The sequence below is a fragment of the Antedon bifida genome, chromosome 9 (genome assembly GCF_963402885.1).
Source record: "Antedon bifida chromosome 9, ecAntBifi1.1, whole genome shotgun sequence".
NCBI lineage: Eukaryota > Metazoa > Echinodermata > Crinoidea > Comatulida > Antedonidae > Antedon > Antedon bifida.
The window spans coordinates 4,703,136-4,718,138 of record NC_136234.1 but is presented as its reverse complement, the minus strand read 5'-3'; the positions used below and the strand labels follow the sequence as shown (position 1 = coordinate 4,718,138).

At 34.2% G+C, this 15,003-nt stretch overlaps 2 protein-coding genes across 2 annotated transcripts in view; both read right to left on the bottom strand.

Moving 5' to 3' along the window:
• The window catches only part of LOC144852590 (kanadaptin-like), a 110,906-nt gene that overhangs the window by 30,992 nt on the left and 64,911 nt on the right, over positions 1–15,003 (bottom strand). The window lies entirely within an intron of this gene.
• Positions 4,631–9,364, bottom strand: LOC144852258 (BTB/POZ domain-containing protein KCTD3-like). Its single transcript, XM_078710036.1, has 7 exons — positions 9,309–9,364; positions 8,638–8,686; positions 8,220–8,433; positions 7,852–8,001; positions 7,434–7,701; positions 7,207–7,322; positions 4,631–6,571 (listed from the first exon to the last, which is right to left on the bottom strand). The coding sequence occupies exons 1-5, from the start codon at positions 9,362–9,364 to the stop codon at positions 7,619–7,621; spliced, it is 552 nt and encodes a 183-aa protein (XP_078566162.1). The 3' UTR covers positions 4,631–6,571; positions 7,207–7,322; positions 7,434–7,618.

Below are 15,003 nucleotides of genomic sequence, written 5' to 3'. Positions count from 1 at the left end.
TAGCTTTTACATACTCTTATTACACAATTAAAGAATAGATTTTCCTCAACAAAAATTATAAAACAAAAATACATCCCTCCTGGTGGTGGTCTAGCCCTAGCTAGCAGTGTACTGCCTAGCCTACGGCCTACTACACTCTACTTCTAGAAACAGAAGGAGGCAGCAGTAAGGCTACTCGAGACTACCTGCCATGTGGTTGTGCCAGCAAATTCGGGCCTAGGCCTAGCTAGGCCTCTCCTGCTAGCTAAACAAAAACTCACCTAAATGAATAAGATTCAACATCAAAGTTACCAACTGCAGTTCTAACTTAGTATTCTGCTAGCTATAGTTTTCGTGTTTCCTTCAAGATTCGTCTCGCGTCACTACTCGACTCCTCAGAGCTAGCTATGCATTGCTATCGTCGCGTTGTTGGCTGTTTGTTGCATTTTTGCGTCCCGGTGTAGCGCCACTTCGTGGCGCTATAGTATTACCCCTTTTACACCGCCAGTAAAAATGCGGAGTTGATCCGGAATTGTATTTAATAAATAAAACTTATGGTTATATGGCGCGAGAGAAATACCAACCCGTGTAAATGTTCTAGATCAATCGAAATATCGCCCTCTCGCGCATGAAGAGACACCATCTCTCATTATACCTCTACAATTTTGAATTGATAAATTGTATAACCCGAGTCGTACCCGGGACGCAAAAATGCGGAAATGTAGGCCGGTGTAAACGACGTAAAAAGTTACCCGGGTCGCTGAAATACACTTTGGTCCCGGGTACGACTCGGGTTATACAATTCCGGATCAACTCCGCATTTTTACTGGCGGTGTAAAAGGGGTAATGTTGAGAGCAGCATCATCCACACGATGTATCCATACAATATGAATATGTATGAGCTAACTCAGGTCAAGGGTTAAATTAAACCGGAACTCGTTTGTCTTCCAGACAAATAGCTTCCGGTTGGTTTCTCGAGTAAATAATTTTTTTTTTTCGATCCAATTTGAGGTCAAAGTGAATAACTTTTATGTGCAATTAAAATGGCCTATTCAACAAAAATATTTTTAAAAAAATGTTTTCAGGGGGACAATACATCTTTAAATCAATATTAAAATGTACTAGTAATCAATAAAGTTTATGTCACTGAATTCCAAATTTAATAAGCTTTATTTTGACACCAATATCAAGGTAAAAATGATGTTGGAAAAATATTTAATGTCCAAAAACGTGATATTGTAACTTTTTGACCTCAAATGACCTTAAAATGACCCAAAATGACCTTTCGCGGTCTCAGATTTTTCGGGACTTTTTTTCTCAGATCCAGTACATGATGAAGAAGTGAAATCCACTTAAAAACCTTTGTACGCAATTATTTCTAGGTTAGGCCTTTTTTTACATTATATTATACTAGTGGAATGGAATATAATGTGATATAATATAATAATTTATTAGGAAATGACACTTTTGCATCGGTGGCACACACAGAAATGGTGCATCCAATTTAAAATAATACATCAAAACAATACATTATATGACGGATACAGGTTCTTAAACTATTTGCAAAAATATAAAAGAAAAATCATTATCAACATGGTAATACAGGTACTGTATTAAATTGTCCTAATCATAGGTTTGAGTTGATAATTTAAAAAGGTATATAAAAATAAACATAAAATATAGTAAAGAGTTTACATTACAAACCATTGTGTTTCAACAAAGACCTACACCTACAGGTGTATAATATTTACAAATCATATATAAAAGCAACAATACAAAAGAAAAACAATCTATATATTGGGAGATTTAAGATATGTGATATCAACGGAGAATAATGTGACGCAAGATATTGCTGACGTCAATCGCTTGTTCAGGTTCGGTAATTGAAACAATCGTACAGTCCAAGTTAAAATTCGTTGCTATATTTAATATTATTATGAATAGTATATCAATTGAAAAATATTCTTTCTTAAAAATGTAATATGTTTGTTTTGTATTCAATGATTTGAATGAGTTTACATTTTTTCTATTATTGTGTACGTTCTAGGTTGTTCTAAGGTCCTAATAATGGAACAATCCAACAATGATTATAATCTAACACAATTTTACGGCACTACATGGATTATTTCTCCATGATGTACCTAATATGAATCATCCTTATTGTGCCGCGGCCAATCAGGATTGAGATTTAGGCCTATAAAACGTCTCCCTACTTGAAAGTGTCGCATTCGTTATTCGGTTTTACAGTGGTGGTTGTTGGCTGTATCATTATTATTCTTCTTCAGTGAGAACATTTAATCTTACGAATGAGGTAAGTGAATAAATATTTTACTTTTTTTTAGGTCTACAGTATAATAATTAATTGATAATAATAAATGCATGGGGATTTGGGAAAAATAATACGCAAAGGGCGAACACCCTCGGCCGGTAGCCAAACTTGTTTAAGGGGCACAACTACGTCCAGTAAACGCATCTAGCGAGAAAAGAGTCTATTTTTAAACAAATTGTTTTGTTCATTTTAATCAAGAAAGAGTTTTCTTTTCGTTTATATACTATACTGCGACTTTTCGGAAAGTTTATTTAAAGTTCGATATAAGATTTATTTATCATCAACATTTTTATTATTATCCGTTAAATAAATTATAATTTCAGTATTTAAAAAAAAGTGTACGCTAATTATTAAATTAGGGTAAGTTTATTTTAATAATCGGCTTACGATTTCCAAAAAAAGTAGTACCCACTTATGTGAATAAGAGCGAGTGAGTGGCCAAGCGGTTAAGACAGTGGAACAGTAAAACCGTCGGTCCAGTGTACAATTATAGCTCATGTGCACTTTAAAGAGTCTAGTCTTTCGAGACGAGTAAGGGGTTACCCCGGTGTACTAGTATACACACAGCCACTGTCACACTCGTCAAGAGGGCCCTTTGATTGTCAGCATACGCTGTTTAGGGTCTATAAAAACAAAAAAAATCAACACATGTGATCTACACAATATCAGAGAAGGCTAAAGGTTAATCTTTAATTACAATTATGAATTTTATTTTTTTTTTGGAAAATCGTGCACAACACTTATCTTCATACCCAAAACCACCTACGGTACAATACTCTCAGTTACCACTATGTACTTTTACACAGGTGATATGGAGCCCAGGAAATACAACAAACATCCAGAAAGTCAAATAAACGATGAGAATGTTATCGGTATACCGATTAACGTATCGGAGGAACGAGATATGGTTGCAAGACCACCGATTCCTGTTACGCCACAAGGAGTTCCTAAACAAACCGAATGCCATGTAAACGATGAGAATGTTATCGGTATACCGATTCACGTAACGGAAGAACGAGATATGGTTGCAAGACCACCGATTCCTGTTACGCCACAAGGAGTTCCTAAACAAACCGAATGCCAAGTAAAGGATGAGAATTATCGGTATACCGATTCACGTATCGGAGGAACGAGATATGGTTGCAAGACCACCGATTCTTGTTACGTCACAAGGAGTTTCTAAACAAACCGAATGCCAGGTAAAGGATGAGAATGTTATCGGTACACCGATTCACGTATCGCAGGAACGAGATATGGATGCAAGACCACCGATTCATGTTACGTCACAGGGAGTTCCTAAACAAACCGAATGCCCGGTAAAGGATGAGAATGTTATTGGTATACCGATTCACGTATCGGAGGAACGAGATATGGTTGCAAGACCACCGATTTATGTTACGTCACAGGGAGTTCATAAACAAACCGAATGCCATGTAAAGGATGAGAATGTTATCGGTTTACCGATTCACGTATCGGAGGAACGAGATATGGTTGCAAGACCACCGATTCATCCTTCTAAACAATCGAAATGCCAAGTAAACGATGAGAAAGAAGTTATCGGTTGGTCTACACCGATTCAAGTATCGGAGGAAGGGGATGGTGATGAGAGTATCCAAGTTACGTCACAACCAGGAGTTCCAGAACATGACATCTCACGCCATATAAGAGAGTTCTGGCGGAGCATGCGCGTTAGACGACCTGTTTAAGAAGTTGGCAACGCTGTTGCTGCTCCGATTCCTCGAGAGGGAACCAGCGGCACCACCGTGTTTTACGATCCTATCAAATTGAGCATTGAAGAAACAAACAACAACTAAAAAGGATAATCGCCGGTTGATAGATTTCAACAAATATATTTTTGTAGTAAATATTGATACATTTTATACTGTTAACATTCTTTATAGTTTGTATTTAAATGAGGATCTCTGAATGTAATTGTCTTTCGTTAAAGAGCACTCCCACTTTGATTTTAAAATCAAAAATAAATGGAGGCCTAATAACAAAATACTATAATGCTACAGTATTACGAAATAACATTCCAATATCAGCACATCAACACGATACTAGCGAAGAGAACAAGAAAGAAACTTTTAAAATTCACTTCACCGTCGCCTAGTTTGCACTCTAGTTGGCCTGTTATAACTCTATGATCAGCACGGACTGGACCAAATTACTGTTTTATGGAATCAAGTGTAAATAATGTACATACAACTTAACTTTACAAAACGTATAAGCAACGTTGAATCATGAGCATCATGATAACCTTTTTATTCAAATGGTAAAATAGTATTAAAAAGTACCATTAAAAAACAAAACAACCTCTAGTTAGACGAACAAGCAAAATAATTTATTCAAAACATAATGTAACTTGTAAACGCAGTAATAATAAAAAAAAGTGCTTAATTATTTCTTTGCCAGAAATATGGTAATGGTAAAACACAATCTATCTAAATATGGTATGTTTCTCTCCAAATATGGTATTTTTCTACACAAATATGGCATGTTTCTTATATACATATTATTATAAGTTAATTGTACACTATTTAAATTCAAATTTGTTCTATAAAGATTAATAATAAATGTTTAAAGCATATAGGGGTGGGGGGGGGGATGCTTTAAATGTTTCTGTTAAATAAAATAAATTATATTTTAGTATGTAAATATCAAATAAAGATAGGTTTGTATATATTTGAAGCAGGGGAACATGGTGTACAGCACCCGGTTTGGGAACAAAATATTTGTGAAGAGGGTCAGTTTAATTCATTACCATATTTATTTGAATAAACGCTCTGCTTTCATTTGTATTTATCAGAAAGTTAAACATTTTTTATATATAAAAAAGAATATCAAATTTTAAGAAGATTTTTTAAGAAGTCTCAAAAAGTTGATTTAACAAAAAAAATGTTATTCAACAGCAAAAAATAATCAATAAAATCATTTCAATTAAATAAAGCTCTGCTCAAATTAATTATTTACTAATGTGATATATATCTCATATAAGGCAGAGAGAATAAAAATGTGTATTAAAATAACAATAATGATTTGGTATTGTAATAAAGTTTTCTAAAGTATAATAGAGGGCACTAGACAGCTTTTCTTCTTTCTAAAGTCATTCAAGCAATACAATAAATAAAAGATGGCTTTTTGTATCGTAATTTTACTCGACAGGGTTCAAGATGATCCACTGGCCCTTTTGGAGAGCAAAAAAGAACTTTTTTTTCTTTTTTGTGGGGAACCCCGTTTGTTGCAGATGTTAATACAAATTATCTTATCATCGTCATGCTTCATCACACAGGCAGAGATTCTCAGATGGTACAACTGGTTTTAATATTTCAAAATGTGCCACCACTAAATAAAGCCCTCTTTATTTATCATTTAATATAGCATTGTTACATACAAATTGTAACCTTTTTCTAAGTATTATATACAATGAGTGCTGGTGAGCTAAAAAACAAATGTAAAGAATGTTTAAAACAACTGTGAATGATCAAATATGCCCAGTAGTCTAATAAGCGCCTTAGTTCAGTATAGTATACAAATATTCTTTGCATTTAGAGTTTCTGATTAAAACTCTATGGGCAGCCAGAGGTGCCTGAAATAGGAGGGCTATTACTCGCTGAGGGGCTTTGAATATGTAGGTGTGTTGAGAGAAAGCCGATTGTTGGTTAATGTAATGGTATCATTTATCAACAATGGAAAATAAAAACATCATCATTTCTTTCAAAAAATCAAATGATGTACAGGTAAAAGTGCTGGGGTAAAGAAGACACTACCATGAATCAAATTGATAAACGCTATCATTCTAGCAGCCTAGATAAAAGAAAACAATCTTTAACAAATCTGAATGAATTTTGCCACTTTAAATAAAGGTGGTTTTAACATCGCCGTTCAAAAGCACCAGAGGGCGCTATTTCATAAGTTGGCAAACATCTCAGGAATCTCGGGAAGCTAGATCGGATGTAAAATGTACACCTGGTGCAGATTTGGCTAATTTGCATACATGTGGTTATCTGAATGCAAATACTTTCATGCACCTGTAGCCATAAACTTCTTAGCTTACCAGTGGAATATGGATGTCTTCTAATTACAAGGTAATATAAATTGTACGAGACATCTGCGCGAAATTATTGCAAATATTAAAAGTTGTACATACAGGACATTTGGTGCAAAATCTCTATAAATTAACCACTACACCTTCATTCCATTTTACTGCGTTCAATATTTGTAACTATCTCTTCATCGGAGTCATCAAATGCGGCGAGAGCCCTACGAAAAGAAATAAATCTATAAATAGAATAACGTTAACACTAATAAAGGTGAAGGATGTCAACAACCATCTGCTTGTCTTTGGAATGATCTGTCACAAGATGTTAAAGAGGCAACATCAATCAATATTTTTTAAAAAAAGTCTTAAGCAACATCTTTTTTCTTACTTTGGTAGGAGAGACAGATGCTTTTTTCACTCTAGCTCTGTGAATACTGTTCCGGCGAGCTCTCATATGGGAGCTTCAAAGTGCTGGACAACTGAGCAGTGTAAATGGTTCCTCTACTTTTCTTTGTTTTTTTATTTGGATATTTTATGGATCATTTTTGTGTGTGAAGCACTTAGAAATATTGTATTAGACACTATATAAGGCTACCATTATTAGTAGTAATAGGATCTGTTCTAAATTGTACAATCAAAACGTCACTTACGCATCCGCTACAGAAGCTGGAATATTATCTTCGATCAATATACACACATGATGAGTGAAACACATTTTGTAAGTATAAACTAGACTTATAGTGCATATAGTGAGGTATTGCCCTCACCTAATCTATAGGTCCTTAGTCTATAGAGCCTAAATACTTAGGCTAGGTATTTATATTAATGGTCCAACCTAGATACAAGAGACCTTTACCTGCCAACTACGGGTAACTGCATGCCATACTCCTACTTTCCCTGTATGACTAGTAGCAACCAGTTGACTTCCGATAAAAAATAATGAATCGACTCTCACTCCAAGATCAAAAGTACCTAAAACGAATTAGAAAGAAAGAAATCCTAGTGTAAAACATATCAGTGGTTATAATAAGTAAGGATTTTTTTTACATCTACTGAAATTATCAATAAACAATTAAACAAAACCTATTTCATTTCTTAAACTATCATCTTGACAACACCATAAACGGATCATACTGCCAAATGCCACAGCCAACATCTTATCTTTTCCATCTGTCTGTGTCACTCCAACAACTTTAGAGTTGAGAGCGAGGCGTTCAATGGACTGTTCGAGGTAAGGACTCGTAAAAACGAGTTGCCATCCGCTGGATTCAACAACAAACGAAGTGTGCATAGGCTACAGCGATCCAGCCGTGGTGTCCTGTTACTATTATTACTTTTCGTGGATCTATATCTATATAAAAAATACAAGAAATAATTATTTATTAGAAAGGGAAAACCCCATTTTAATGGAGATTATAAGATAAATACCTGTGTACAATAAAATGCAACTGCATTGAAGCAGCTGCATGAATTGTAAGGTAAATTAAAAGAAGGGACTTACTTAAATTCATTTCTATGTCAGATTTCCGATACTCAATTGCTGATTGAGGGCGATGATCACGACTTGACATACTTCGTGCTGACCCCGGTCTTGACCGCAGTTCTGCTTCTGTTGCAATGCTGTTGCGTTGCTCGCTCCGAGCAGGGAAACCTGAAGCAGAAAAAAATTACTTTAATTGAAGATAAACTCAACATTATTTTGTTGAAATACATTAAAAAACAAATTTTATTTTTCTAAAGCTCTGTCTGCACTATCAAATTCTATGTGACAAAAAAAATGTGATGTGCCAATATATGGACATGATGATGTCATATCACTACCATATTTGGGCACATCACACTTTTTTTGTCAATCTAGTTTGATAGTACATGGAGCATTGAGATATCCATGGAATAGAACATTGCCACAGTTAGATCGCCCAAGATCCTCACAAAGTGATAACTTCTTTACAAGGGGAGATATTCCATAGAACTCTGCATCATGTCTTAGAGTGGTTATATTGACACTTCTTAAATCCAAATCCTTGGTTCGCATGTAATTTAAGATGGGAACAAACACCACTGGGTCACGATCAATAAATATCTGTTGAAATAAATAATTGATAATTTATATTTTTAAATAAATTGTTTTAAAAATATATGGTAATTAAATTATGAATAAAATAACATTATACATAAAATGTTTTATAAATTGCAATATAAAACAAAATTATTAATAAAGTTGATGGTTTGTAATAACAGGCTTTTAACACTGATGTTTGAAATTGATAAATAAAATGTAACTTACAGTTCCTTCCTCATCTCTCATCATTGATGATATACTGCCACTGAGAAGACTAAAAAGAGACAATTTTAAATAACTAATTCTGTAAAACATATTTAAATTTCCATTCAATTCTGATACGTTGGTTATAATAATAATATTAATGTATAAATACAGTATTCAATCATAAAATCGCTTACCCTTCTCTTGATCTTGATTAAATAATTGATAAACTCCAACTGGAGTATCACTCTATATTTTCTTATCTGGAAAAGAAAGAATCTGGTACCCATGATAAAGTTTGCTTTGAAGTAGAAAATCTGAAATCATATTAATATTATTATTAAAGGTATTTTTATTTGTATGTCATAAAGGACCCTGATAAATTGCACATTATTGTCTAATCAGAGTCTGATTGCAAAATGGAAGGAACTAAAGGTAGGCCTAGTAATGAACCTATCCCTTTAATTAAAAGGGATTTCTCCAAACAAGAAAAAAAGAATAAAGTGTGAATGGCTACTGGAGTGAATGGCAACCGGAGTGAAATGAAGTTGGGTACGAGTTGGCACAGGTACGGGTTGACCAGCACCCGCCTAGATATGCCTATCACTCAGTCTCAGGGTAGGTCTAGCCTAGGCTAGATTATTTAGTAGATAGCGATTTGTTTACAGCCAGAAAACTATTTTATAACTTACTTTGTTCCACCAACATTTAATTTGATTATTTCACTTGGCGGAAATGTGTAATTCATTATAAAACATTACGGCATTTTTTTTTAAATTACAAAATAAGCTCTAGCTAGCTAGGCCTAGTCATATCCTAGTCGTAAACTGTAATCCACACCAAAGTATATTCTTTGACGACCACACTGCCTGAATCATCCTTTTATATGGTGGCGCGGCGCGGTTCATCACACACATCAGAGCCATATTATCAAAGATCTTTGATATTATATATATAAAGAGTTGTGATTTTTTGAATGGATGTTTGTGTCCAACTATTCCTTCCTATAAATCATACTGTAAATTATAGAAACAGTGCTCATATTCGGAACATGATCTCATAATCGCATCGCATTTTTCTTTGCAGTTTGATTTATACCTCCATGGTTGAAGGGTTTAACAAGGAAAAAATGGTACAAAAGAAATTGTTAAATCATTGGAAGTAGAATTTTATGTAATATAGAGATAATTTCTCTATATATGGCTCTGCCTGCCCCGGATGAACGTGGGCTTAACATAAATGGGCGTTTCATCTCATTTCACTGCCCAATAGATCGTGTCTTGGTTTACGCAACTCACTCACTCACTGGCTGATATTGCTGCGTGGGGGCCTGTTCGCTTTAGAGTTATAATCTCATAACATTCCGCCAATGCGCCACCATATATTTGTGTGTATTATTGTATTACTAATATTTATTATAATAATAATAATAGTTAACAGTAAATATTAATAATGACATCGATAACGATAACAATAATAATAATGTATGTTTAGAGTCATAAACTGTAGGCCTACAGTTCTTCAATTAATGTTTTTTTTTAAAGTCTTGCGGAACTATTTTATGTTAGTGGCGCAGATATCGGGTAGTGATAACGCCTATATAAAACCAGAATTTATGACATTGACGCATTCAAAGATCGTGGCGCTATAGTATCTTTGGTCGCATTCGCAATAATAGGGAAAGACGAACTACTCGACCAGGTGTATTGAATTTTCTATATAGGCCTATATAGTAGCTACACTCTGAATAAACAGATTCCTTTCGTTAACAACCGAATTCGTTTCTGTGTTTTGGTTTATATAGGCCCTGATTATTCTTCCAGGAACGTTATAATCTTACCAATGAGGTAAGTGGATTATTTCATTACATATCAATTTTTTTCTTCTATAAATAAGCGACACGCGCGCTGTGCATAAACGGCACAGATTTTATTTGAAAGAAAGGTGAGGGTTGGATTGAAAGAACGATTATTTATTTGCGAGCGAAGCCAGCAATTTACGACTGGGGGACGTTAAGGGCCACGGGGAGCCCGGAGGGGGGGGGGGGGGATCACCCAGAAGCCCTGCTCTCTGAGCAATTTTTATTTTAATTTTGTTTTATTATAGTAACATAACATTCAATGAAACAAAACAATTGGGTGTCCATGTAAATTTGACTAGCGAGACAGATCCGCACGGTTTTATATCAGATTGTAGTTTTGGCATGTAACAAAAGGTATCACATATTTATCATATGTACAGTGTATGTGTTATACCGTAAATCTTCTAATTGTAACCCTGGGTTATTATTCTTTGATTTTTTTTTTAGGGTGGGTTACTATTAGAAGGGGGTTACTATTAGAGTAGTGGGTTACTATTACTAATCTTAAATTAGGCACCTGAAAATAGTAACCCACTCCCAATTTTTCCTGTCAGCAACCCATAGCAAAATAATAAAACAGTAGGAATACACAAATTTGGTTTAACTCTAACTTTATTTATAAACTCAAAAACAGTCAATCCTCCCCCACTCCCGAGATCAATATGCATTAGGCCTATCTCCTTATTTTCAAAATAAAATACTGCATCATACATTTTTGTGAGGTTACTATTGGAGTAGTGGGTTACTGTTATTTGAACGATTTGTGCAATTTAAAATTGCGCAAGGATTTCCTTTCCTTTGAATATAAATGCTCAATTCACATTGCGCAGAAAATGTCAAACTGCACAAAGTATTTTTCAGTATTATTTGATTAAACCAAAGCTCAATAATCTTACTTGGGCCTATGTTGATAAATAATGCATGTAATAATAATTGTTTATTAATAACTTAACATAATAAAATGTTATAAATATAAATAAAACGATTTGGCCTAACTTTAAGAGAAACAGCGATCCTCTCTCAGCGCCGCGTGGATGGGTGTTGAGCTAATTGCTGACGAGTGAATAGTATACGGGGCTTCCCCTTTTGCCTATGTTATGTCTACTACGTTTCGTGTTATTAATATTATTTTGTGTTCAACAAATTGCAAAAATTCTTCAAATTGCGCATAATACATGATATAATGCATTAAAATTGCTTTACTGTATTATTGTGTCTAAATTAATGTCATAATTGTTTGCTTCGCTCGCAAAATGCGTGTTCGTCGTGTACATACCGACGTTTGTGATCATTTCCTGTGTCAAATAGAATAAGATGTCCCGATTATTGTTTACACCCCGTTTTTTTTTTTTTGAAAAATGCACACAATGGGTTGTCTTTTATCTAAATATATTAGTAACCCAAATATAACCAAATTGGCTGCCAGCCAATGGGTTTTTGGTTGAAGAACCAGTACATTATGTAAGTCCACATTTTTAGTATAATGATATCCTTACTTACGCAGGTATGGAGCACAAGAAATATCATGAACATCCAGAAAGTAAAAATAACAATGAAAACAAAGTTATCGGTATACCGAATCAGGTATCAGAAGAAGGAAAAGAAGAAGATGGTGTTGTGAGACCGATTCAAGCTACGTCACAAAGAGTTCCTAAACAATCGAAATGCCAAGTAATAAAGGACGAGAAAGAAGTTATCGGCATACCGATTAAAAAACCGGCGGAGGAACGAGGTTTGGTCGAGATACCGATTCAAGCTGCTGCTCCACAAGGAGTTCCTAAACATGAATGCCAAATAAACAAGGAGAAAGAAGTTATCGGAATACCGATTCAAAAATCGGCGGAGGAGCGAGGTATGGTCGAGATACCGATTCAAGCTACGTCACAAGGAGTTCCTAAACAGGAATGCTTAAACAAGGAGAAAGAAGCTATCGGCATATCGATTGAAAAACCGGCGGAAGTCGAGATACCGATTCAACAACCGGTGGAAGAACGAGATATGGTCGAGATAACGATTCAAGCTACGTCACAAGGAGTTCCTAAACAGGAATGCCAATTAAAGGACGAGAAAGATAATATCGGTATACCGATTCAAGTATCGGAAGAAGGAGATTGTGTTGGGGATATTCAAGTTAGTTCACATACACCACCAGCAAGTCAAATAAACAATAGTCATAATATCGGTATACCGATTCAAGTATCAGAGGATGGCTTTGAGGGTGTTACGTCGGGAATTTCAGAACAACAAATATCACGCCAAATAAGAGAGTTCTGGCGGAGCATGCGCGTTAGACGACCTTTTCAAGAAGTTGGCGACGCTGCTACTGCTGCCACCACGGGAGAGGGAACCAGCGGCACCGCCGTGTTTTACGATCCTATCAAATTAAGCATCGAAGAAACAAACAAAAACTAAAAAGGATAATCGCCGATTTCAAACAATATATTTTTGTTGTAAATATTTATACATTTTATACTGTTAACATTCTTTATAGTTTATATTTAAATGAGGATCTGTAAATGTAAATGTCTTTCGTTAAAGAGCATTCCCACTTTGATTTTAAAATCGAAATGAAATGGAGGCCTAATAACAAAATACTATAATGCTACAGTATTACGAAATAACATTCCAATATCAGCACATCAACTTTTAAAATTCACTTCACCGTCGCCTAGTTTGCACTCTAGTTGGCCTGTTATAACTCTATGATCAGCACAAAAAGGACTGGACCAAATGACTATTTTATGGAATCAAGTGTACATAATGTACATACAACTTAACTTTACAAAACGTATAAGCAACGTTGAATCATGAGCATCATGATAACCTTTTTATTCAAATGGTAAAATAGTATTAAAAAGTACCATTAAAAAACAAAACAACCTCTAGTTAGACGAACAAGCAAAATAATTTATTCAAAACATAATGTAACTTGTAAATGCAGTAATAATAAAAAAAAAGTGCTTAATTAATTCTTTGCCAGAAATATGTTAATGGTAAAACACAATATCTATCCAAATATGGTATGTTTCTCTCCAAATATGGTATTTTTCTACACAAATATGGTATGTTTCTTATATACATATTATTATAAGTTAATTGTACACTATTTAAATTCAAATTTGTTCTATGAAGATTAATAATAATAAATGTTTAAAGCATAGGGGGGGGGGGATGCTTTAAATGTTTCTGTTAAATAAAATAAATTATATTTTAGTATGTAAATATCAAATAAAGATAGGTTTGTATATATTTGAATGGGGAACATGGTGTACAGCACCCGGTTTGGGAACAAAATATTTGTGAAGAGGGTCAGTTTAAACCTATCATTACCATATTTATTTGAATAAACGCTCTGCTTTCATTTGTATTTGTCAGAAAGTTAAACATTTTTTATATATAAAAAAGAATATCAAATTTTAAGAAGATTTTTTAAGAAGTCTCAAAACGTTGATTTAACAAAAAAAATGTTATTCAACAGCAAAAAATAATCAATAAAATCATTTCAATTAAATAAATATCTGCTCAAATTAATTATTTTCTAATGTGATATATATCTCATATAATGCAGAGAGAATAAAAATGTGTATTAAAATAGCAATAATGATTTGGTATTGTAATAAAGTTTTCTAAAGTATAATAGAGGGCGCTAGACAGCTTTTCTTCTTTCTAAAGTCATTCAAGCAATACAATAAAAGATGGCTTTTTGTATCGTAATTTTACTCGACAGGGTTCAAGATGATCCACTGGCCCTTTTGGAGAGCAAAAAAGAACTTTTTTTCTTTTTTTGTGGGGAACCCCGTTTGTTGCAGATGTTAATACAAATCATCTTATCAACGTCATGCTTCATCACACAGGCAGAGATTCTAAGATGGTACAACTGGTTTTAATATTTCAAAATGCAATATACTTGTCTAACAACCAGGATCATCTTTACACTAGACATTGTGCCACCACTAAATAAAGCCCTCTTTATTTATCATTTAATATAGCATTGTTACATACAAATTGTAACCTTTTTCTAAGTATTATATACAATGAGTGCTGGTGAGCTAAAAAACAAATATAAAGAATGTTTAAAACAACTGTGAATGATCAAATATGCCCAGTAGTCTAATAAGCGCCTTAGTTCAGTATAGCATACAAATATTCTTTGCATTTAGAGTTTCTGATTAAAACTCTATGGGCAGCCAGAGGTGCCTGAAATAGGAGGGCTATTACTCGCTGAGGGGCTTTGAATATGTAGGTGTGTTGAAAGAAAGCCGATGTTGGTTAATGTAATGGTATCATTTATCAACAACGGATAATAGAAACATCATCATTTTTTCCAAAAATCAAATGATGTACAGGTAAAAGTGCTGGGGTAAAGAAGACACTACCATGAATCAAATTGATAAACGCTATCATTCTAGCAGCCTAGATATAAGAAAACAAATCTGAATGAATTTTGCCACTTTAAATAAAGGTGGTTTAAACATCGCCGTTCAAAAGCACCAGCGGGCGCTATTTCATAAGTTGGCAAACATCTC